The sequence below is a fragment of the Toxotes jaculatrix genome, chromosome 23 (assembly GCF_017976425.1).
Source record: "Toxotes jaculatrix isolate fToxJac2 chromosome 23, fToxJac2.pri, whole genome shotgun sequence".
NCBI lineage: Eukaryota > Metazoa > Chordata > Actinopteri > Toxotidae > Toxotes > Toxotes jaculatrix.
Genome location: NC_054416.1, coordinates 1,654,114 through 1,676,042, shown reverse-complemented (window position 1 = coordinate 1,676,042; position 21,929 = coordinate 1,654,114). Strand labels below are relative to the sequence as shown.

Here is a 21,929-nt window from a genome sequence, read left to right as displayed (position 1 = left end):
TTATCACATTTCTGTTATATCAATCAGTGATTTATCCATTGGTCTTTAATAGAAAGATGAAGCTTTACCACAGAAAGACATCGGTCCTGAGAATCATGAGAGAAACTCAAGTTTTATTCAGCATTTTATAGAAACAGAAAATAAACAAACTGTATGACAGAAGTAAGTCAAAATATTGGACCGCTGCGTAGAGACAGTCTGAGCAGTGAGCTTTCACCACACAGGATCTGATCAATAGGATTTTCTGTCATTAGCAAACATGTTTACATAAAACACACATTTATTAATGACTATAATACATGGAACTCCTTTAAATGTGAGCTGTAGAGTTGGACGGTGTTTTAATCCCAGTGGAAAAATCCACTAAAATATTCCTTAATTATCACGGTAGAAGAATAATATACAATATTCTCACATTTTAATTAAGCATAATAATAATAATGAAAAAAAAAAAGATCAGTAGCTGAAGTCTGGATCAATCAGAAACGGAGCCTTGAGAACTGTGTGTTGAACTTCTTGGCGGTTTCTTCTGGAGCTTCTGATAATGTTTCTGAAAAAAGAGGAAGAACACGTCAGGTCACGTGTGTGCTCTCGTGTGTCTCATTCTGTGCACGTGTTTGTGCGCACCTGCAGGTTGTCGTAGTGTCTCTGGCTGCTGCAGTGGAGGTCCTTGGCCGTGCTCTCGTTCAGGTAGAAAACACAGCACAGATTGCAGAAGAACCCTGATTTGGGGACCACAAACTCCTGACCTGAAGACAAACAGAAACAGGAATGTAAAAGAAAAAAAAAAAAATTTTTAATCTAATCATCTTTAAACCGTGTGTGCGTGTTTCTCACCGAGGGGGTTGTTGGGGTTGAATGGCGGCAGTTTGAAGTCGGCAGCAACACAAGGAGACTGAGAACGAGATCGCTTTGCCTCAGGTCCGACGAGCTCCGTCTTCCTTTTACTCACAGCTGAGGAGGACGAGCAAAGAACAACCAATAAATCATTGAAGTCCTGGCAGCTCTGATGAACTTGTTCAAAGTTTCTCACGTACTGATTAGTTGATTTTCTGTCATAAAACTGAGGAATAAAGTTTCTCAGTCCGTCGCTCTCTCAGCTGTCTGTACCTTTAATGTCCGCCCTGCTCCATCCTTCCTTGTCCTCTTCTCCTTCCTCCACACACCCGTCCTGGCTCTGCCTCTCTGGGTGCTCCGGCTGCAGGTCCGACCCAGCAGGGGTGGCGTCCACGTCGGCACGGCTCGCTCCTTCCACCTCTCGCTGGATGTCACGTGACAACGTCGATGGATCTTTGTCCGAAGATGACGAGGCATCGAGTGAAGCGGGAGGTTTCCCATCAAAGACAGCTGGTTCCTTTTCTTCCACCCTCTCATCTTTTGCCCCAACCTTTTTCCCTCTGGTAGATTTTCTCACTGTGATAAAAGAAAATGAATCGATGGAAAATGGAAACTGCAAAACACTAAGTTTAATGTTGTAAAGCCCCATCGTCTGAAAACAGCAAGATGGCTGCTTACGTCAAAATTATACATTTTTCATTTCTGCATGTGTGTTACCGGGGGTCTGTCTGGTCCTCCTCTTGGCTCGGCCTCTTGTCACAGTAGCTTCCTTTTCTTCCTCCTCTTCAACCTCTCCCACCTCGTCTACCGTCACAAAGTTCACACTCTCCTCTAAAGTAAACACACACAAAGTAAAAACACAGATACCTAATGAAATTCTTTCTGTCCTTTCTGAAAGGCGGAGTGACACACACCTGCGTCGTCATGGTGTTTGCGTTTGGCAGATCTTTTCTCAGCTTCGTTTTCACCCATCTTCTCTTCATCATCACCGCCTGCTTCATCTAATGTCACCAAAGTCTAAAAACAGAGACAGGAGATCTTTAGCCTCAGTGTTTCTGCGTGTGTCGGCCATGCTGGGTTTTCATGCTTGTGTTTACCTCTGGGTTTAAGGAGTCCACTGATTCGTCCTCCTTGCTGGGTGGGCGGGCCTTCCCCTCCTCCTCCTCTTCTACAATTTCATCCAGAGTGACGAGCGCCTGCAGCTCTCCCTCCGTCATCTCCCCATCCCACTCTCCATCTTGTGCAGCTCTTTCCTCTCCAACATCATCTGCTCCCACCTCATCCAGAGTCACCATCTCCCTGGTGTCTACCTCCTCCTTCTCTTCCCTTTCCCTTCCCCTCTCCTTCGCCTTCCTTGTCCCTCCCCCGCTGCTGCTGCTGCTGCTGCTCCGGCTTCTTCGCTCCCTGTCTTCTCTCTCCCTGGTCCTCCTCTCTTCCTGTTCCTTCTCTCGCTCCTTGGCGAGCTGCTTCTCTTTCGCGGCAGCCTGCCTCTTCCTCAGTTCTTCCTCCTCGGCCGTGTCGTCAGGGTAATCCTCCTCCTCCTCGCTCACTTCATCCAGGTTCACCAAAGCGCTCGCTGAGTCATTTTTCTTGGGTGACTTTTGATTCTTCACCCCAGCTGGTGTCGCAGTATCACTTCGGGGCTTAGTAGTTGATTTACACTCTTTCTTAACGTCTGTTTTGGGTGATCTTCCCTTCTTTCCCATACCAGACTCTTCTTCAGCAGACGGGTCAACATCCTCTAAATCGCCAGCTCTTTCAGACGGTTCGACACTGGCGGTGCTGTGTGCAGGTATGTCTTCTTTGAGAGCTGGTGCCTCCTCTTTTGGACAAGTGTCATCTTTTGTCTTACTCCTTTCCTTCATGACTCTTTTGGACACCTCTTCATCATCTTCCAGAGAATCTACAATCTGATACATGGGCTCCTCTTCCTCCTCCTCCTCATTTTTGGGTGATGCTGTGAGAGGTGCGCTTCTCTTTGCTTGCTTTTCCTTTCTCGCGCTCGTTGACAGTCCTGTGGGAGGGTGATCGTCGACCATCTCGTCCTCCACAGCATCAAGAATCTGATATGTCACGTCTTCTTCATGAGCCACTTTTTCAGGTCCATCTTTGTCGCCTTTCTTCAGTGTTGCTGTGTCTTTTTTAGTCTTCTTTGGTCTTCCCCTTTTTCCTTTTCCTCCTGTGGCAGGCCGGTCGTCTTTAACAACCTCGTCTTCCACAGAGTCTAATATTTCATAGGTGGCATCGTCCTCACTTACCTCTCTTACAACACTGTCACTCTTCTTCGTTGGTGTGCTCTCTTTCGGAGCTGCTTTCTGCTCTTTCTTTGGCGATTCTCTGGCAGGAGTGTGCCTCCTTGTTGGCGTGCCGTCTTTTTTTGTTTTCTCACTTGAAGCATCTTTCTTCGTTGGTCTTTCCCCTCTTCCTCTGGTAGGTCTTGTAATAATTGTTGGTTCTCCTGTGACGGCCTCGTCCTCCACAGAGTCTAAAATTTCATATGAAGCCTCCTCGTCTCCACCGGGTTTTTCAGATGCTTCAGGGAGTTTCAGTGTCATTTTATCCTCTTTCTTTCCCCTTGCACTCCTCCTCCTACCAGATTTTTCTGTGGCGTCTGTATCTTGAACCGGTTCATCTTCAATAGAATCTACTACTTCATACACCATGTCCTCAGTGAGATCTTTGTCTTTTTTAGACACTCCTGCAGTGGCGTCCGTCTTCGTTCGCGTTTCGTATTTCTTAAACGCCCTGTCCTGTTTCTTGGGTGATTTCTCCTTCTCTTCACTTTTGGATGCTCTGGTCCTGAGGCCACTCCTCCTCGATGATCGCTCATCTTTTCTAGCAGCCACCTCCACTTTTTTGGTTCTTTTTTCCTTGTCGTCAGCCTCAGACTCTGTGGCTGTTGGCTGATCTTCAACAGAATCGATTACCTGATAGGTATCTTCCTCTTCTTCTGTGCACCTCATGTCTTCTTTAGACATCTGATCACCGGGCGTTTCGGGTTTTTGGTTTTCTTCTTCTGTTGCCATCTGATCGTCAACTGAATCCAATATCTCGAAGGTTTCTTGCTCGGTAACATCACGGTCGTCATTTAGGATTTGCTCATCAGCTTTTTCAACATTTGTGGAGGTTTTGCAGGATTCTGCTGAAATGCTTTTGCCTCTGACCTCCTCCTTACCGTAATCTTCAGACAGGGATCCGCCCTCCTGACCTGCAGCTGCTTGGTCGTCAGTGGCACTGTCTTCCACCTGCAAAGAAGTGCTCACTTCCTTATTGCTGCACTCTTCTGGGCAGGTTTTACCTTCCTTGTTGACCTGAAAGGTTTCCTCATGCAAACCCTGGCCTTTCTCCGGTTCGGGTAACTGGGTTTCAGAGCTGCCTGCTTGGTTTCCATCGTCCATATGTTCATCTGACTGGTCATCAAGTGAATCAATGATCTGGAAATTTTCAGCATCATCATGCTTGTCAACATCGTCCTTTCTTCCCTCTTTGCTTGTCTCTAGGTCTTCGAGGGCGTTGTCCTTAAAATCAATCTCCAGACTCTGGGCTTGTGCAGGTGGATGCATCTCTGATGATGTTTCTATTTTTGTCTCTGACTCACCAGTTTTTACAGCGATTCCCTCTGCTGACACTCTGTGGCCAGACTCTGCCACTGCGCTCTCCGAGGCTTTTGCTTCTTCTCCATGTGGCTGAGGATGAGACGACTCTACAGCTGCTGCTGATGCCATCTTTTCCCTTTCACGCGCAGTGGAGGACGATCGGGTCCTGCAACTCGAGGATGAAGCACTGGATGCTCTAGCTGGAGGTTTTGTCTTGCTCTGTTGTGTTTTTTGATGAGGGGAGGTAGAGGTTTCTGGAGACACTGAAGAAGAGGAAGCAGAGGGCTTCCTGACACTGGCAGAGGATGACGATTTGGGAAGGGATTTGGGAGCCACAGATGAGTCCTTCGGCTGTTTTGTTGACACAGAGGTCGATTTAGAAGATGAGCTGCTCTTCACTGAGTCTTTAGTTGACTTGAATGAGGAGGATGAGGAAAAGGACGAGCTTTTAGAGTCTTTCAAGGACCTTGTTGAGGTCTGTTTGGCAGAGGACGATGAATCTGAGCGTTGCCTTTCTTTTTTCTCTCTGGAGGACTGCTCAGACGATGAGGAGCTCTGGTGGTCAGGGCTTCTGTCTCCCACGTCGTCGCCAACTTCATCAATGGTGACAAAGTCCTCCATGTTGAAATTGTGCTCATCAAAAAGGTAGGCGTCTGACGAAACGGTGTCATCTGTAAAATCATCCTGATCCTGGATCGAGAACAAAGACGGAATCAATCTCTGGAACAAGGAAACAATTAGAAAAAATAAAACTATAGTTAAAAATAAAAGTTAAATTAAAACTGATAGACGTGTTCATGTTTTGCAAACAGCTGCTCCAATAACCAGGACAGGTGAAACCCTTACCTTTGTTTGTGGTGTCTCTCTATAACTGACACCTCTGGAGCTTGTGTTGCTTGTGCTGGGGCTCTACAAAACAAATATTTAAAAAGGATCTTTAAGGCGGCTTCTCCGGATCAGTGACATGAGACATTAAACATAAAGACAGGTCCAATTACAACCATGACCTTTGGAAAGCATGTTGCTGATGCTGTGCGTGATGCTGCTGAGACATCAGATCTGTGCAGTGTGTAGCTTTAATGAAACATGTAACCGTGTTGTACTGTTGCTGACGTGTATTAGTATGGTGTTGTTACAGTGTGGTCTGCTGATGGAGCTCTATGGCGGATTAAGATATAAGACACTGGATACACAGTCAGTACTTTGATCAGCTCACTGTTGGTTTTTGATCTTTTCATTTCGGTTTGTGTTTCATCATGTGATTCGTTTTTCCTGGTCTGAGTTTGTTTTATTCTCTTTGCTTTTCTAACCTTTTTCTAACACACTTTGTAACTGTGCTACAACGTGTGTTTGAAAAGTGCCATTTATCTATATATAAAGTTATAATTATTTATTATCATCATTAAATTCTGAGTGGCGTTTAAAGCTGGACGTCACCTCTTTCTCCTCACTGCATGTCCTGCTTTCTCTGGTAAGTCTGTGCTGGCGGACTGCAGCTGTAAGGACCCTGAATACGTCCTCGTCAATGCGAACAAGTTCAGCGGCGTTGTCGTCGGACTTGACCTGACTTGTGGCTGAGAGTGTGAGGCTGGAAGCAGCAGGGACGCTGTTTCCATCAGCAGTATTCTTTAGAATTGTTGGTGGCCCCTGCTCCCTGTTCACTCCTGCTTTCTCTACATCCTCATTTGCCTTAGGAGCAATGGTGGAGTCCATGGCTATCTCAGCTCTCATCTTCTCGTTGTCCTCCTCCTTCATTGTTACGTCGGCACTCGGTCCTGCTGTGACCGGTTCAGAAATGACTTCAGCATCGACAGTGCCCAGTTCGAGGTTTATCGTCGTCTCACTGGAGTCCTCAAGACGCTTTTTCAGGCTCTTCAAACTAAAATTAAAAACATAAAAACTTGAGTTGAGTGTTTTTAAATCAAAATCCTTCTTTTCTCTTCCTGTAAAGCCTTAAGGGCTGAAACTACTGATGAACTAATGATGAGTCCCTTGCCATAATATAAGGTAAATGTAACCAGAGAAGAATTGATTATAAAGAGAAATACTCACGACTCGAAACGCTGAACTTTACTCCTGCGTGGAAAAAAAAAGACAGGGGGTTAAAAAAATAAGGAAAGATCTGTAGAAGGTATTATAGTCGTTACTCTGTGGGTAGATATTAAATCATTTACTCCTTTCTTATCCCTAATTTAAGGACACACATACCAAGTTGTGCGCTTCGATAAAGAGCCCGGTGAGAAGGTGTTGTAGTTCTCCACCACCTGTGTTACACCGCTGGAATCAGCCATCTCCACACATATCTGAGGTGGAACGAACAGAAAGAGAAAAGCGCTTTGATGTGACAGAGAACCCTGACACAGCAGGTTTTTGGTAAGTCACAAAAAAACTGACGGATGGATTAAAAAATTTAAAAAAGTGGAGGTGGTGGTGTTGTGTGGGTGTTGTACCCTGTTGGCGAGCGGCAGGAAGCTGACAAAAGGCGCAATGGACGCCACCACTTCCATGACCATCTTGACGACGTCCACAGTTGTCCCGGAGATCTCAACACAGAGCAAACGCTCCTCGAGAGACTCTACATCTGGAACACGCTGAAAATCATCACACAGCTGGTGTTAAGGACCAGGGACTCGAAAAACAGCTGCTTTCAGATGAAAATGGAAGATGAATTACTTACAGCGTTGCTCCATTTCATCAGAGTTTTATACATGAGCTCCTGCAAAAAAGATGACAAGCCACAGAGATGTTGTCAAAACATACGTTTCTCTAAATGCTTCAGATTGTGTGTACGTGCTTGTATTTCTGTTCTAGTCAGTAGAATACTGGAGGAAATGGAGAACCAGATCGATTCCTGGGTCAAGCCGGGAGCGAGGAACAGTAAAATGGACCTGCAGTGTTACAGCGCCCATACCTCTCTCGATTCAGGATACATGTGCTGTAAGACGAAGTGGAGCTTGAGTATGGAGCCTCTGACAGAAACTGGATTTCTGATGTGATCTTGGGCAAAACTGCAGCACGCAGCCCAGTCGCTGAAATGCACGAAAGCCTGGGGGTGAGGAGAGAAGAAGGTGTTATGACAGTTAAATAAAAACAAAGCTCCATTTAATCAATAAAACTGTCAGTAAGATAACGTTTGTGCTTGTGTCAGCCTGCACGATCTTCTCCTCACCCTCCTCTGCAGCGTGAGGACTGTCACGTTGTAGTACAGGGAGTGAAGGTTTTGTTTGGGGAAATAGGTCCAGACGAGCCTGGCAACGTCCTCGTGTCTGTAGTTTCCTTCTGGCAAACCAGTTAACATGACTGTGTGGAACTCCGAACCCTGGCGGCTGGCCCTCTGCGGGACGCAATGTCAAAAGTTCAATCAAACACGTGTCATTAGAACATGTTTTCAAAAACATCACATTCTGTTGAACACATCTGATGAAGTATGAAAAGCAGAGAGCTACTTAAAGTCAGAGTCACTTGAATGAACTCTGTTCTGAGCTGTGGAAATTTATACAAAATCAGATGCTACACAAACTGAAGCAGTGGCTGGAACTTCCTGTATTTGTCTAACTGGGTTTTGCCGAGCTTTGGTTGTAAAACCTGAACTCAGCATAAAAATCCTGCAGGTTTATCACCAACTAACGAAAAGCAATTTTTTAATGACATGCATATAAATAATACAAATTAAATTGGGGAAGAATATGCTTACCGCAATGTCGTCATGTCCTCTGACTGTCAGATATTCTAGGAGTCAAAAATGAAAACAGTCGCTTCAGAGAACAGTTAGTAACCGTGTTAAACTCAGCACTTTGGTTTCCAGCCGTCGCTCTTACCTGGGATCCTGAACCAAGGAGACATGGTGGGGAACACAAAGGGAACAGCTGTCATCATGACCCAAAACGGTGACACGCTGCCCTCTGGAACGCCAAACTCTGTTGACGGGACGGTTGCCCCGGCAACAGCATCCTTGCTGTCCGGCATAGCGTTTGCGGGAAGTCTTGGTGCTGAAAGAGCAAAAACAAGCAGCGCGTTTTGTTTGAACATATTTATGAGGAGCATTATTAAACGCTTATTTTAACATTTTATCAGATGCAGTGACCGGGGCTGTGTTTGCTGCCTGTGGAGGCTGAGACAGTGAAGACTTACGTAGTGATGTACAGCCGCTGTGTGGTGTTTTCAGCCTGTAGACGCTGTGACCCGGGGCCCGATTGAGGAGGCTGTACCAAACTCCGAGCCTATCAGCATCACGAATGGACTCAAACTCGATGTATACCTGAAACACGCACGTACAGGACAGATGAGACTAACAGCGCACACCACCGGTCAAAGGTTTTACAACACCTCTCCAACACGGCTTTCAGTTTTAACTGTGTGTGTTGTGATACCTTGTTGAGGAGAGGCAGGTAGTTTCTGACAAATTCGATTTTTCTCAAATTCTCCCTGAGGTCTCTGGCCTCGCCTGGTGAAATGTTCTTGATGAAGATTGTTCTCTCTCCATCATCAACCACAGGCTGCGCCAAGAACAAGAGGTGAACAACGAGGAGTCAACAAGAGGACAGACACACACATTCAGCAGCACTCGAGATACTTTTACCAAGAAAATTAAAAGCAGTTTTAATAATTACTGGGGAAATAAGAGTGTATATGTTACTTACAGAACTCATCCGCTTCATCAGTGATTTATAAAACCCAAGCTGAAACAAATACATCAGAGTAGGCAGTATTTAATGTGCTGGACTTCTGTAAAAACCTGTCAACAAAAAGAAGCAGCGTCGTGAACATGCTTACCGGTGACATGGTTACTCCGCTGTCCACCACACGTAACCTCAGTCGAGACTTTTTGAGAATAAAGCGCTTCTTTCTGACGTCTCGCATTATGTTCTGCACATCCATCACTGTCGGCATCACAACGAAGGCCTCAGGGGAAAAACCAGACGCAAAAATGTGTCGTCAGTTATACAGAAAGAGACGACTGCAAAGATATGGGATTAACAAACCAAACCTGATGCCTACCATGCGTGCCTGAGGAACGACAAAGATAAAGTCAAGCAAGTCATTCCGATATCTAAATCCAAATGGAATGAACAGTTTGGCGAGATCTTCCTCTGTGTAGAGGCCATCCTGATACTTCGGCAGGTTGGTTATTATCAGCTGCTTCTTACCAAGCGCCATAAACTGGAAAGATTCAAAAAAGAGATAACAATGAGATAATAATGAGAGACAGTAACAGTTTAAGTTCCATAAATATTAGTCAAATCATGTCAAGTCACTCATGTGAATAAAGGCAAAAATCAGCTTTGAGTTCAGTGTGAAATTGTCACTTTTATAACTTTCAGGGCCTTAATTATTAAAGCCATTTTAAAGATATTACATTAAAATGCTCATTTGTGCATCAGCTGAGAACAAACGTTTAAAAACTGCATCAGTTTGTACAAAGGGTTTGAGAAAACTTACTTTTGGTAAGAAGCAGGTTTCTGACTTGAGGCACGCTGCAAAAGAAAAGACAAAGTAAATGTTAAAAAGACAAGAATGTGCATTATTATCACGTGCAGGCACCTGTGATCTGCATACAGCCGATGACATGCGTGCACACACACTTCTTGGATTTCTTACTGATACTATTTGGATGCAGGTGCTTTTCTACCATCTCCCCAACAGTCAGATCGGCAGCCGTAGCTGAAGAGGACGTGGCTGCTGCCGGCTGCTGTTCGCTCGCTGCTACAGCTGTCTGCTTAGTTTTGGTAGATGCAGGCACTTCAGGCGACACAGCTGAAACACTGCCGACAGCGCTGGAGGTGTCTTCGGCTGATGCTGGATTCCTCTGGGTCTTCACGTCAGACACAGGATCTCCTTTTTGTATTATTTTCTCCATCCCTTTGACTGTTAGCTCGGTCTGTAAAGCAGCTGCGGCTGACCTGGATGCTGCCTGCTGCTGGACTTGAGAAGAGTCTCTCTTGGTCTCCAGCCCTTGTGCGGTGGACTCTGGCTCTGGCTGGGTGCTGTGCTGGACCTGCACTGAAGCTTTAACAGAGGTTTCAGGCGTTTTAATGGGATTCTGTGGGCTCTTAGTATCCGTGTCTAAAGGTCGAGGAACTGCTTCTGCGTTCTGAACAGTCTCATGTGAACTGGTTGGTGGTTGACTCTCACTGGGTTTGTCTGGTACAGCCTGTGTCGGCTCACCCTCAGCACCACTTTCAACTTCCATGGGCTGTTTCACTTCAGCTTCAACTTCCCCAGCCTCCATTGGTTCAGCATCTTTGGCCTCGTTTGCCTCAACATCAACTTCAGCAGAAACCGCTGCATTTCCTGTTTCCACAACCGTGGCTGTGTCTTCTGGCACCGCCGCCGATTCCTGAGCCTTTGATCCCAGTTCTTTAGACTCTGAAGTCTCTGGAACATTTATGGCAGCTGTTTCCTCTCCCTTTTCTTCTGTCACAGCTTCTGCTGCAGCTAAATTGTCCACTGCTGTTTTGGGTTTCTGAGCATCAGTGCCCATTTCTGAGCCTTTAGTTGGTTCAGCAACAGTTGTGTTTTCTGAGTTATCAACCTTGGCTGTCTCTTTCTGCTGCTCCTTAGATTTGACCATTTTGGCTTTTCCTTTAGTGACACCTGTTGAGCCTTTACCTGAGCCTTTCGCGGCAGTTTTTGCCTGTTTGCCTGTTGTGTTTTTTTTGGAAGTGTTTTTTGAGGATGAAGATAAAGCTGCAGGGAGAGGATCCGTTTTGGGGGTGGCGGCGGCGGTTGTGGATTTAGCTGTTTGAGGTGTGGATACTTCAGAACTGGCAGGTTTTCTATGAACAAAAGACAGTTACGTGATTATCAAGCAGGACAAAAATAAAAAAAAATGGAAGATCAGCTGTTCATTTTAAATTAAATTCATGACATTTAACGTGCAGGAAGAGGACAAAAGAAAATAAACTCTTCCTTTGAGTAGTTTATAATATTTCATCTTTTTGTTGGAACTGTAAAAACTGTAATTTAACTTTAAAATAAATTCAGTTAAGATTGTACAGGTGTTTCAAACGGTGTCCATCCCCTGAAAACACATATCCAGATTTTAATGAGGAGCCAAAAGGGACAGACAGCCACCGAGTGCTTATGGTAATATAACTAAACCTCCCGTCTCCATAACTGTTTAAAGCAGAGCTCTGTGTGAAGAATGTCTTACTTCTGAGGACTCTTCTTTTGCTCCTTAGAATCAGCATCCTGTAAACAAACCAGATTGTGTAATTTTAGATTAATCTGATTATCAACACTGCGACCACACTGCAGAAGACACAGTCCAGACCATAGGCGTTTGGACAGTTAATAATGTTTTGGTCTTCAGGCTCTGTGCTTCACCACATTCAATTTGAAATAAAACAGACAGAGACAGATAAAGTGTAGTACCTTTTCCCGGACAACAGTGACTGGCATTCCTTTCATGTCGAAGCTCTTTACGCTCTTCAGCTTCTTGGCGTCTTCCTCCTTCTCGAAACACACGATTGCCTACATGTGCACAACCACGCGAAACACACAAAACCTTGGATTACGACAACTATCAGGACTCATTACACTCACACACTAAGTACGACATTAAAGAAATGCATCAATTCTTAAATTAAAGAGGTTGAGATTTGACATTTGCAGACTGAGTGATTAACTGTTAAAGGGTTAGATCTTCGGGGTTCTAGTGGAAATCTTTTTTGAAGCATTGGCAAATATTGGAATAGCTAGCAGAAACACACAGTCACTCTAAGCTGTCTCTACACATACCTCCAGTTTGGACCGAAACAGGACGACTGATTTTGTTTTTCCAAACTGCTCCACAACAGCCACCACATCATTGTGCGAGAGAGAACTGCGAATCCCTTCGAGCTTCACCATGGTTGGAGGAGACGATTTAGCCACCTGAGTAAACAGCGAGAGAGAAAACCAATTATAGACTAGACTTTTTGGGCTTTATGATTTTTTTCCTTTATATTTAACTGTATAAATCTAAAAGCATAAATCTCTATAAATCTCTGACATAAGCACCAACCTTGGGGGAAGCACTTGCCTTGCTCTTCTGCGGACTGGGCTTTGCTTTAAAGGACCCGGTGGTCGACTCCTTCTTCTTTGCTCCTGAGGAGGAGGACGATGACGAAGGGGCAGCAGAGGATGAGCTCTTTCCCCCAGAAGAGGAAGAAGACTGAGGGTGTTTTCCTCCTTTGGGTGACGAAGAGGATGATGATGATGAGGAAGACTTGATCTTGGCTAGCTCTGCCAGTAAGGCAGGAGCCAGAGTTTTAACAACAGCCTCCAGGTCAGAGCCTTTTGGCAGAGACTGGACAGCTAGGGAGACAAAGGCAAAAGACATGGTGAGACAAAACTGGAGTCCCCACTGCACCTGGGAGCTCTTTCATTAAAAGGCTACTTGGTCAAGATGAGCAACCAGTTGATTTTATATTTAACTTAGCTGAAACTTTTTGGTTGCATCTTTTATTCGTCTCTTTTGTGATTTAATGTTCCCTTTCCAGTTTATATTCATGGCATACACGCTGTCCAGTAATAAAGTATTTTAAAGATTTTAATCTTAAAATGTTTGCAATTTCTCAAACCTGATTTTTCCAGTAGTTTCTTAGCCAGTCTCCCTGCGCTGCTCGACCTCATCCGTTGAGGCGACGACCCCTCTGTGGACGATCGGCTTTCACGGCTCCTCCTTGGAGATGACCGTCTCTCGTCGCCCCTCCTTGGCGATGATCGCCTTTCACGGCTCCTTCTCGGAGAGGATCGCCTCTCTTCACTCCTTTGTGACGAGGACCGTTTCTCATCTCTCCTCCTCGGTGAGGCTCGTCTCTCATAGCTCCTCGAACGGGACCGGTAGCGGGAGGAGGTAGGGCGGTCATACCGTGGAGAGCGAGAACGAGACCGGGAACTGAAGTAGGGACAAAATCATTTCAATCACAGTCAATTAATCTAATGATTGATTTAAAAATGGCAATAAAATATTTCACTGAAAGACTTAAGAGATGTTCAAATGGATTCTGGTGTTGTTGTTCTGGAATCTCTTCTGCTCACCCATATTATTGCTTGTACTGTATGTGAACTGTGTCTCACAGACCTGCGAGTGTATCTGGAGCTGTGCGGCGACCGCGATCGGCTGCGTTTCTCTCTTCGACTCTCCGAGCCGTGGTGCCTCCGGGGGCTGGCCGAGAGGGAGGAGGAATGGCGGTCATACCGTGGGGAGCGGGAACGAGACCGGGACCTGATACACGGATAAAATCATTTAGTAAAAACATAAAGTCATTTAATCTAATGATAAACCTGAAAATGGCAATCAGATATTTCACAGAAAGAAAATCTAAATTGACAGTCAAATTAATGATGATGCAGAAGTACAGATATAAATGTCTTCTGTTCATTATTATATGTGTAACACACCCGCGAGTGTATCTGGAGCTGTGAGGTGATCGTGATCGGCTGCGTTTCTCCCTTCGACTCTCCGAGCCGCGGTGCCTGCGGGGGCTGTGTGAGCGGGAACGGGAGCGGGAACGGGAGCGGCTCCCATGCCTGGTTTTCTGGTGACGATGTTGAGCGGTCTGGGCAGAAGCTGAGGGTGAGGGCTTGGCATCTTTCCCTGCAGCACTGAAGAGAGGCAGAAATGAGATAAACATGAGTCAATGACAGGCAGAGAAAATGTTCAAGAATCAGCAGGGCTCAGCTTCTCAGCTGGTGTGGTTGTTACTTGTCTGAAGACTAAGAAATATACCTGGGGCCGAGTACTATCTCACCATCCCACTCTGGGTATCTGTGAAAAAAGAAAAACAATTCAAACATCCATTAAAACACCAAAGGGGCCACATTTTGACTTCAAAAGCCAAAGGCGTCGATGTAGACTGTCATGACGCGGTTGTATTCGGGTGACAAGTGACTTCAAGGCATTAAAAAAAAAAAAAAAAAACTGTAGTGATGATGGAAATAAAAGACTGACTGTGCCCGGAGGAGTTTGCAGCTCTCAAGGTGAAGGCTGGTGTTCTGGTGGGCGATCCAATCCTAGTAGTCAGAAGAACAAACACAAAACGTTTAGACAGACCTCATCGCAACTGCTGCCGGTTTCAATATCACAGGTGCCATAAGTTTTTGTTTGTTCAACATTTAATCCTCTAAGATTGTCCCCCTCCAAAAGAGTCCCACTTCATTTCTCTGCTTTCATATGCAAAGGAGACAGTGCTTGACGATGCATGTTCACATTAAGTCAGGGAAGTTCAGAAATTCACAAAAGCAAAATATTTTTATCTGGTGTCTTTAAATCTTCAGTCAGGAGCAGTTAAAATGTGCACAACCTTGAGGAGCAGTGAAATTAGTTAACAGCTCAGAAAGTAAATAAAAAGTTGTTTGCAAACAACAAAGTGAGAAATCAGCATGATAACAAATATAATAACTTCATGTGGACAAAAATAGGAATTTAGATAATTTAGAACCTTTATAGTTAAAGCTAACTTTAATCAGCTGGAGTTCAAGTCAAAAACTATGACAAATACAGGAGTCACAGTGACAGTAACAACCAAAATAAAAGATCTTCTTCTTGAGCTCTTGATTCTTTGATGTCTGGCTCTTCAGTCCTGCGTAGTATCAAAGTTTCCCGAAGTTTGCTTAACGAGATCTTGGCGGAGGTCACTATCAGGTATGGATCAGGACAAAACCACACGAGCTGAGACAACTACCGTAGGTTTGGAGTGGAAACAGGTAGCTGTGGAAACCGGGGAGAGGAAAAAGCCGGTGCGTCTTTGTTGGAAATGTGGAATGCGGTGTCGCAAAACGCAAAATAATCAGACAGGTGGTCAATGAAGAAAAAAAAAATCTGAAAATCTAAAAATATCAATAGCTGATTTTGTGATTCATGAAGTACGATGGTTGCAGGAGGGCGTCGGGTTCTCTGTGAAAATAGTTGAAACTCTTTTTTGGGACGCAAAAATACTCAACAATACATTAAAAAGGGAAGCTTGGCTCCAAAATAAGAGCCAGTATTACAAAAAAGTGACGCCTGCTGTAAGATATTAAATGAATTAAAGTGGGTTCCAGTGGTGGGAAAATTGTACAGTAACACAGTGTAAATTCAAACTGAATACAAACTGTGAAAAAGTTAAAAAAAAAAAAAAAAAAATAGCAAACAAAAAAAAAAACAGAGGAAAAACAGGAAACGGCCGTCTTCCATCATCATCTGTTCAAACCTGCAGATTCTTCATCACATCTTCTCAGCCCTCTGTTCAACCAACGGCCAGTTCTCAGTACTTTTTTATCAAATTATACAACACTCAACAGTCACTATGACTCTGGCAATGGCAATTACACTTTGATCTGAATCTGGCTATGCTACATACTGACAATTATGACAACAGTTTTAAGTCAAATCATGTAAATCAGACGTTGTAAGCATCCTTGAAACATTACGGTACAAAATATTTAGTTTGGAGTACATAACAGTCAGCAAGTTTAAACAATCTGTCCCCATGTCTGCAATCCAAGTTTGTTTTTCCAAAATGGTACGAAGCTTTCACAGGGTGGCAGGCTTTTTAGTGGCAAAAGGACTTAAAAGAAACTGAAACCCTTCAAACCTTTGAAACAAAAAGAAAAATGAACCATTTGGAGTGTTACAATCTAAAAGAACAAAAATCTTAGACATCGAAATAAACAGTTTCCTGAGGGGAGATAAAACAGTGCAGTCTTCCACTCACCTTCAAATGAGTGAATTCTTTGTAACACAGAGAACAGGTATGTGGAAAGACTTTCGGTGTAGCCGCTGCATAGTCATGCATCATGGCCGGTGTCGGCTGACCCTTGGACAATGGACTCTTCGCTTGATGCTGAGTGCTGGAAGGCATCTGTGACATACGCATGAAGTTCAGCGGGCTCAGGATCGGCTGAGGTGGAATTCGAGGAATAATGAGGGAGCGAGGATCGCCGGGAACAAACATTGAACGCTGCACGGCAAGTGAGGCATCCATGTTGCTGGAGAGGAGAGAAGCAAGAGCAACAGGTTGCGCAGCAGAAAAAATTGGGGGACACAGCGCTTGCCCCATTTGTGACACTGGCTGCTGCTGCTGCGTCTGCTGCATGTGCTGCTGCTTCTTTTGCTGCTGTGTCTGCTGCTGCTGCATCTGCTGCATGTGTTGCTTCTGTTGCTGCTGATTCTGTTGCTTCTGTTGCTGCTGATTCTGTTGCATCTGCTGCATCTGTTGCTGCTGCTTCTGTTGCTGCGGCGTCTGTTGCTGCTGCGCCTGCTGCTTTTTCACCTGCTCAGCAACTGTTGACTCTTTTCCTTGAGTTTTACTCTGATCCTTAGTGCCGCTGGCATCACTGCTGCCAATGAGCACAAGCCCAGGTCGGCCAGGATGCACACGGTGGAACCGACTGCTGGAAGGCTGGGTTTTCGACGTTGACTGGTTGTTTGTCTCTGGTTTTATCGAAGGAAGCGGTTTGGAGGCTTCAGACTTGAAGACTCTTACGTCTGGGCCTTTCTTCGCCATAGAAAAAGAGCCGAGGATTGTTTGAGAAGTCTGGTTTGATTCGGTCTGCAATCGTTTAGGAGGATCAGTGCTTGGAGGAGCTACAGAGCTCCGTACTGAACCGTACGAAGAGCTACCCTGGTCACGTGAAGAACCCAAGGCGCCGCTTTTCAACTCTGTCGTATCTTTTTGCAGCGGTTCTTGACTGTGGCTGCTACTACTGTAAGTGTCCACCAGCAGCATGCTGCCACTTCCACCACTGTTGGCTCTTCTGCCACTGGTCCTTCCAATCTCATCCACAACCCCTACAGTGTATTTGCCAGTATGGCCATAGTCAATCACTTTACTGGGCTGGCGAACTGATGGAGTAATGTCCTCCTCACGCATTCCTGCCCTTCCAGAACTGCTGAAACTGTCCATGCCACTCACACTTCTGGTGGGCTGAGATTCAGGGTAGGGTTTTGGCTGGTCTGCAGTTGTAGCTCTCTTGGCCTTCTGAATGCGGATTTGGCGCAGGATGAACGGCAGGTTGGCGGGGGTGATCTGGTCTTCAGGGTAAGAGATGAGATGTTCCAAGTCCTCTTTTTCAAGTCCAAAGTGCAAAAGGATGTTAGCAGCTGATTCGGAAGTATACTTAGGGCGACTTGACTCAGGAGGGGCCGCAGGTTTGTCAGGCATTGGATAGTCATAATCACCTAACCCTGGAATGGACTGCCTATCACGTTCTCTTTCACTGGAGGCATTAAACCTACCGTCTCCGCTGGCGGTATAGCTAGATGAAGCAGACGATGGATAAAATTTAGGGGAATCATCAGCAGTTGACCTTTTGTAGTTTGGCAACCAGTCCAAGGAGCTACTGCCACTTTCAACATCAGAGTGTCTATGTCCCAGAGAGGCAGAGGTTGAGGACATCGAATAGGAGGTCATCCCTGTGCCTGGGGAGAGAAACTCATCTCTTGAGCTAGTAAAGCGAGTGCCCTCGTCTACAGGCTGATGCGCTGGTTTGCTAAGGTACCTCACTTCCTCTCTGGCTCTGCTAATATGCATATCTACAGACCTCTCTAAGTCCTCATCTCTTACGGCTCTACTCTGTTCAGGCCTGTGGCTCACTGGCTGAGCCAGCAGCGACGGGATCATTCGCCCAGAGCTGGCAGGGGCCGCAGAAGAAGTACCAGAAGAGCTGAAGCTGGAACCAGTTCCAAGATGAGGAGCTGCCCTCTGAGGGTCCCTCTCTGCCTGAATACTGGAAAGTCCATATTGTCCCTGGGAGGAACTCTGGTTCCCAGAGGGAGTATAGGGGTTATACAGGGGGTGAGACATGGTGTTTACAATCTTCAGAAGGTTAAGGAGATTGATGGCCGCAGCAGTCGGGGAGGGGGGTGTTGTGGGTATGTAAGGAGCAGGTGGGTTGGAGTTGGCTGTCAAGTTCGCGGCTCGACTACCAACAGTGAGAGCGTTGTTTATCTGCGTCAGTGCTAGCTGGGCTTTCAGTTGAGCCAGCCGCAAGGATGCAGCCTGCTGTCCAATCAGGAGTGGGCTCCCTGCGAGCCCTCCGAGAAGGGGGCTCCTTAGGAGCCCGGGAGCAGGAGGCGGGGCGCAACGCTCCAATAGTAACGCAGAGCTGAAAGGTTAAAAACAAAGAAAGGGGTTATTGAATAGGACTGGAGCTCAGCTTCTTGGTTGGATGACATCCATCATCTGGAGGGTCTCATCTGGGCTTTTCCACTGTGGTGCTTCCTGTCGGATACACCCTCAGTTCGTCTTTTTCACTTCCTGGTCTTCACTAGCAAGAAAGAAGAGAGGAGGCAAAAGCAACAAAGCAACATAGAAAGAGAACAAGGTCACAGCTGTTAAGAGGAAACATCCAGAACAGGGACAAACTCATTTATTTCCTTTCCATGCTCATCTCTGGTGGAAATGGTTGAGACCGGCACCAGCAGACAGACAAAGCACATGGTGAAATTTAAACAAGTCACAAGTACAACTTCGATTTCAAACATCACATCACTGAGCTAAATGCTGGCAGTGAACAACAATGTAAATCAGGCTGAACCTCTGATTAAATCACATTAGGATTCACGTGATTTAGTTTTGTGTCGTGATACCGTGCTCAGTTAAACTCGAACTGCAAAAGAGGGAACTTCAAGAATAATTAAGGAAAGAACCTTACTGCATCACAGAACTTCGTAGGGATTCCCACTCCCACCCTTTCACGTACACCCAGTTACAGAAAAACCCCTGTCTTGCAAAGCTTTTCATTCAAAAAGAATGAAAACACAGAGCGAAATGATTTTCAGGTGACAAATCCGAGGTCAAGGTCTGGTGAAATGGAGCAGATCCTCCACAGAACACCTGAAGTAAGTGTTGCACTCTATTCTTGTGCCGTTGTCTCGTTGACTGTGTTGACGAATAATTGAGAAAAAGAACAAATTAAGCAGCCTGGCCTGACTTTAGCTTTCATTCAGACTGACTTCAGCTATGCGTGGAAAAAATGCACACAGAGCTAATCATCTGATTGAAGTGGGAGTGTAAACACCCACACTCAGTAAGTAAGCAAATAAATAAATAAACAAACAAAAAACTCAAGCCCGTCCAGGGGGAAAAAGAAAGCTGGTTCTCACCACAAAGCAATGTCACCCTGCACACCCTGCAGACTTTTCCAAGGAGCCCAAACTTTTCCTTCAATTATTCCCCTCGCCGTCAATCAACTCTAGTGTGCCAATCACAACTTCAACACATGAGCAGACACTGATGACAGTGGGAAAAACGCATACAAAGGTCTCCTCACTGTCTTTACTAGGATATTTAAATACCAAGGACAACAGAGAGGATTGCATAGTAAAAAATTAGAAATGGGATGCAACAAGATTAATATGCAGTGAAAGCCCAGCTTTCTATCTTATATTCTTCAGCTGGCTAATCCCTCAGGGTGCCTCTGCACCCCTCATCTCTCATGAGCAATCAGTACAATGTGTATACAAATGTGCTGAAATGACTAAATACAAAGGGTGGACACAGGTACACAACGTGTCATGTCTGTTGAAATATTACAAATAGCTTCCGAAAATACTTAATGGCTTTAACGAAGAGGGAAAAAATCAATCTTTGGGATGTTAAATGTGCTTTTTTCTTTATCTGCGTCACATGAGCGCAGCAATTAAAACAACAAACGCGTTTATTTCGACATACTGTGACCGTTTGTGAAAGCTTAAACAAACAGTTATAATCAATATCTATCATGTTTTAAAGTTCTACGTGTTCGAGAAAGATGTTTCCGATGAGTCGCGGGCCTGAGCCCAGCCATCACTGATGCTAGCTCCTGCTAGCAGCTAGTACAGCTAGGCTTCAGCACGGCCCGGAAATGAACACACACGACACCGTTTGACGAACACCGAGTACAGCGACTGTACAAGTACAAACGCATCGCTCTCTGTTTATTTTACACTGTTTTTGTTGCATACCTTCCGTTACTTGTGATTTTCGGAGCGCTCAAACTCCTCTTCGGGCTCTTTTTCTGACAGGAAATCTCAGGTGCCTCGAAAACGGAACCATTTCCGGTTTGGGTCACCAACCTTCAGAGTAAAAGTGAGCACCTTCAGAGTAAAAGCGCTACAGAGTTAAAGATTAAGAAATTCAATCAGAAATTAAAGCTGCAAGCAGCGATGACGGGCCCTCGCACCCCTTGCGACCCACCGGAGTCGCAGCCGGCGCAGCCAAGAGTACCAGAGTCCCCCTATGTCCTCTCCTCTTCTACCCAGTACACGTCATAGTACAAACAGGTTGTTTCCTGTTACCAGCAGGGGGCGCCACGAGTAAGGCGGGGATTTGACATATGGAGGCGTTCAGGGCAGAGCCCTCATCATGCTCATAAAGTTTGAAGATGTTTGGATAAAGTATGTGGACGTGAGAGCCATTCAAAATGTCATGGCAAATTCACCAAACGCCATCGAACTTTGGCGAGCCACAGAGGCCACGCCCTTTAACTTGGAGAAAATTCTGTTATAACTTTTGATCATCATGGTCTTGAGGTGAGGTCCACCAGATATGAAGTTGATCGGGTGAAATCCCTAGCACGAGTTCATCCGCATACCAATGGTGGAAAGCACTCAAATTTGGCAGCCAAAAACAAAATGGCCGACTTCCTGCTGGGTTGAGGTCATGGTGTCAAGAGACTTTTTTGTGCGTCCCGAAGTGTTCTTTATGTGTACTGATTTTCATCTTTGTATTCCAAAAAAACCCATATGGAGAGGGGTATTTTAAATCTTCAAGGGGGCGCCGTTGAGCCATTTTGCCCCGCCCAATTACAAAAACCCCATCAGAGTCTAGGACCAGCCCCCAAGAACGTGTGTATGAATTTTTAGGATCATAGGAGGTGGTTAAGGTCATTACAAATCCAAACGTAATTTCACGGCGAGGGATCGTCAGTTGCCGCGCCGCCACACAGATGCCATTGCACCCAGCTTCACGGCCTTTATAATGTAGCTTCACCAAGTAGTTGGGAAGGTTGTAGAGCAGAAACCAAGCCGATGGTGTCAACTATTAAGGAGCAGTACACGTCATAGTACAAACAGGTTATTTCCTGTTACCAGCAGGGGGCGCCACGAGTAAGGCGGGGGTTTGACATATGGAGCCGTTCAGGGCAGAGCCCTCATCATGCTCATAAAGTTTGAAGATGTTTGGATAAAGTATGTGGACGTGAGAGCCATTCAAAATGTCATGGCAAATTCACCAAACGCCACCGAACTTTGGCGAGCCACAGAGGCCACGCCCTTTAACTTAGAGAAAAGTCTCTTATAACTTTTGATCATCATGGTCTTGAGGTGAGGTCCACCAGATATGAAGTTGATCGGGTGAAATCCCTAGCACGAGTTCATCCGCATACCAATGGTGGAAAGCACTCAAATTTGGCCGCCAAAAACAAAATGGCTGACTTCCTGCTAGGTTGAGGTCATGGTGTCAAGAGACTTTTTTGTGCGTCCTGAAGTGTTCTTTATGTGTACTGATTTTCATCTTCGTATTCCAAAAAAACCCATATGGAGAGGGG

The 21,929-nt window shown here is 45.4% G+C and overlaps 1 protein-coding gene across 5 annotated transcripts; it reads right to left on the bottom strand.

The window, feature by feature from the left end:
- Positions 1–93: 93 nt before the first annotated feature.
- Positions 94–20,428, bottom strand: LOC121177191. 5 transcript variants are annotated; one of them, XM_041031414.1, is made up of 36 exons: positions 20,347–20,427; positions 16,115–18,668; positions 14,371–14,432; positions 14,149–14,187; positions 13,821–14,024; positions 13,501–13,644; positions 12,998–13,314; positions 12,439–12,731; positions 12,174–12,308; positions 11,808–11,906; positions 11,587–11,624; positions 10,448–11,209; positions 10,032–10,417; positions 9,873–9,907; positions 9,432–9,593; positions 9,207–9,335; positions 9,074–9,112; positions 8,804–8,929; positions 8,565–8,691; positions 8,252–8,422; positions 8,128–8,162; positions 7,603–7,767; positions 7,345–7,479; positions 7,111–7,149; positions 6,884–7,024; positions 6,642–6,736; positions 6,486–6,509; positions 5,871–6,312; positions 5,280–5,342; positions 1,935–5,153; positions 1,752–1,854; positions 1,555–1,668; positions 1,111–1,413; positions 838–954; positions 628–749; positions 94–550 (listed from the first exon to the last, which is right to left on the bottom strand). In XM_041031414.1, the coding sequence occupies exons 2-36, from the start codon at positions 18,203–18,205 to the stop codon at positions 476–478; spliced, it is 10,551 nt and encodes a 3,516-aa protein (XP_040887348.1). In that variant the 5' UTR covers positions 18,206–18,668; positions 20,347–20,427; the 3' UTR covers positions 94–475. The 5 variants fall into 5 exon arrangements, with proteins under 5 accessions (XP_040887348.1, XP_040887345.1, XP_040887344.1 ...); XM_041031411.1 differs by having other exon boundaries at positions 10,032–11,209; positions 16,115–18,506; positions 20,347–20,428; XM_041031410.1 differs by having other exon boundaries at positions 10,032–11,209.
- Positions 20,429–21,929: the final 1,501 nt, after the last annotated feature.

Excerpts from the sequence above, each read along its gene's own strand:
- LOC121177191 (XM_041031411.1), bottom strand. The coding sequence starts at position 18,205 with ATGTCTCACCCCCTGTATAACCCCTATACTCCCTCTGGGAACCAGAGT. Across the intron at positions 9,594-9,872 it reads AAACCTGCTTCTTACCAAAA|TTTATGGCGCTTGGTAAGAA; the intron begins GTAAGTTTTCTC and ends GAATCTTTCCAG. Across the intron at positions 8,423-8,564 it reads CAGCGGCTGTACATCACTAC|CACCAAGACTTCCCGCAAAC; the intron begins GTAAGTCTTCAC and ends TTGCTCTTTCAG.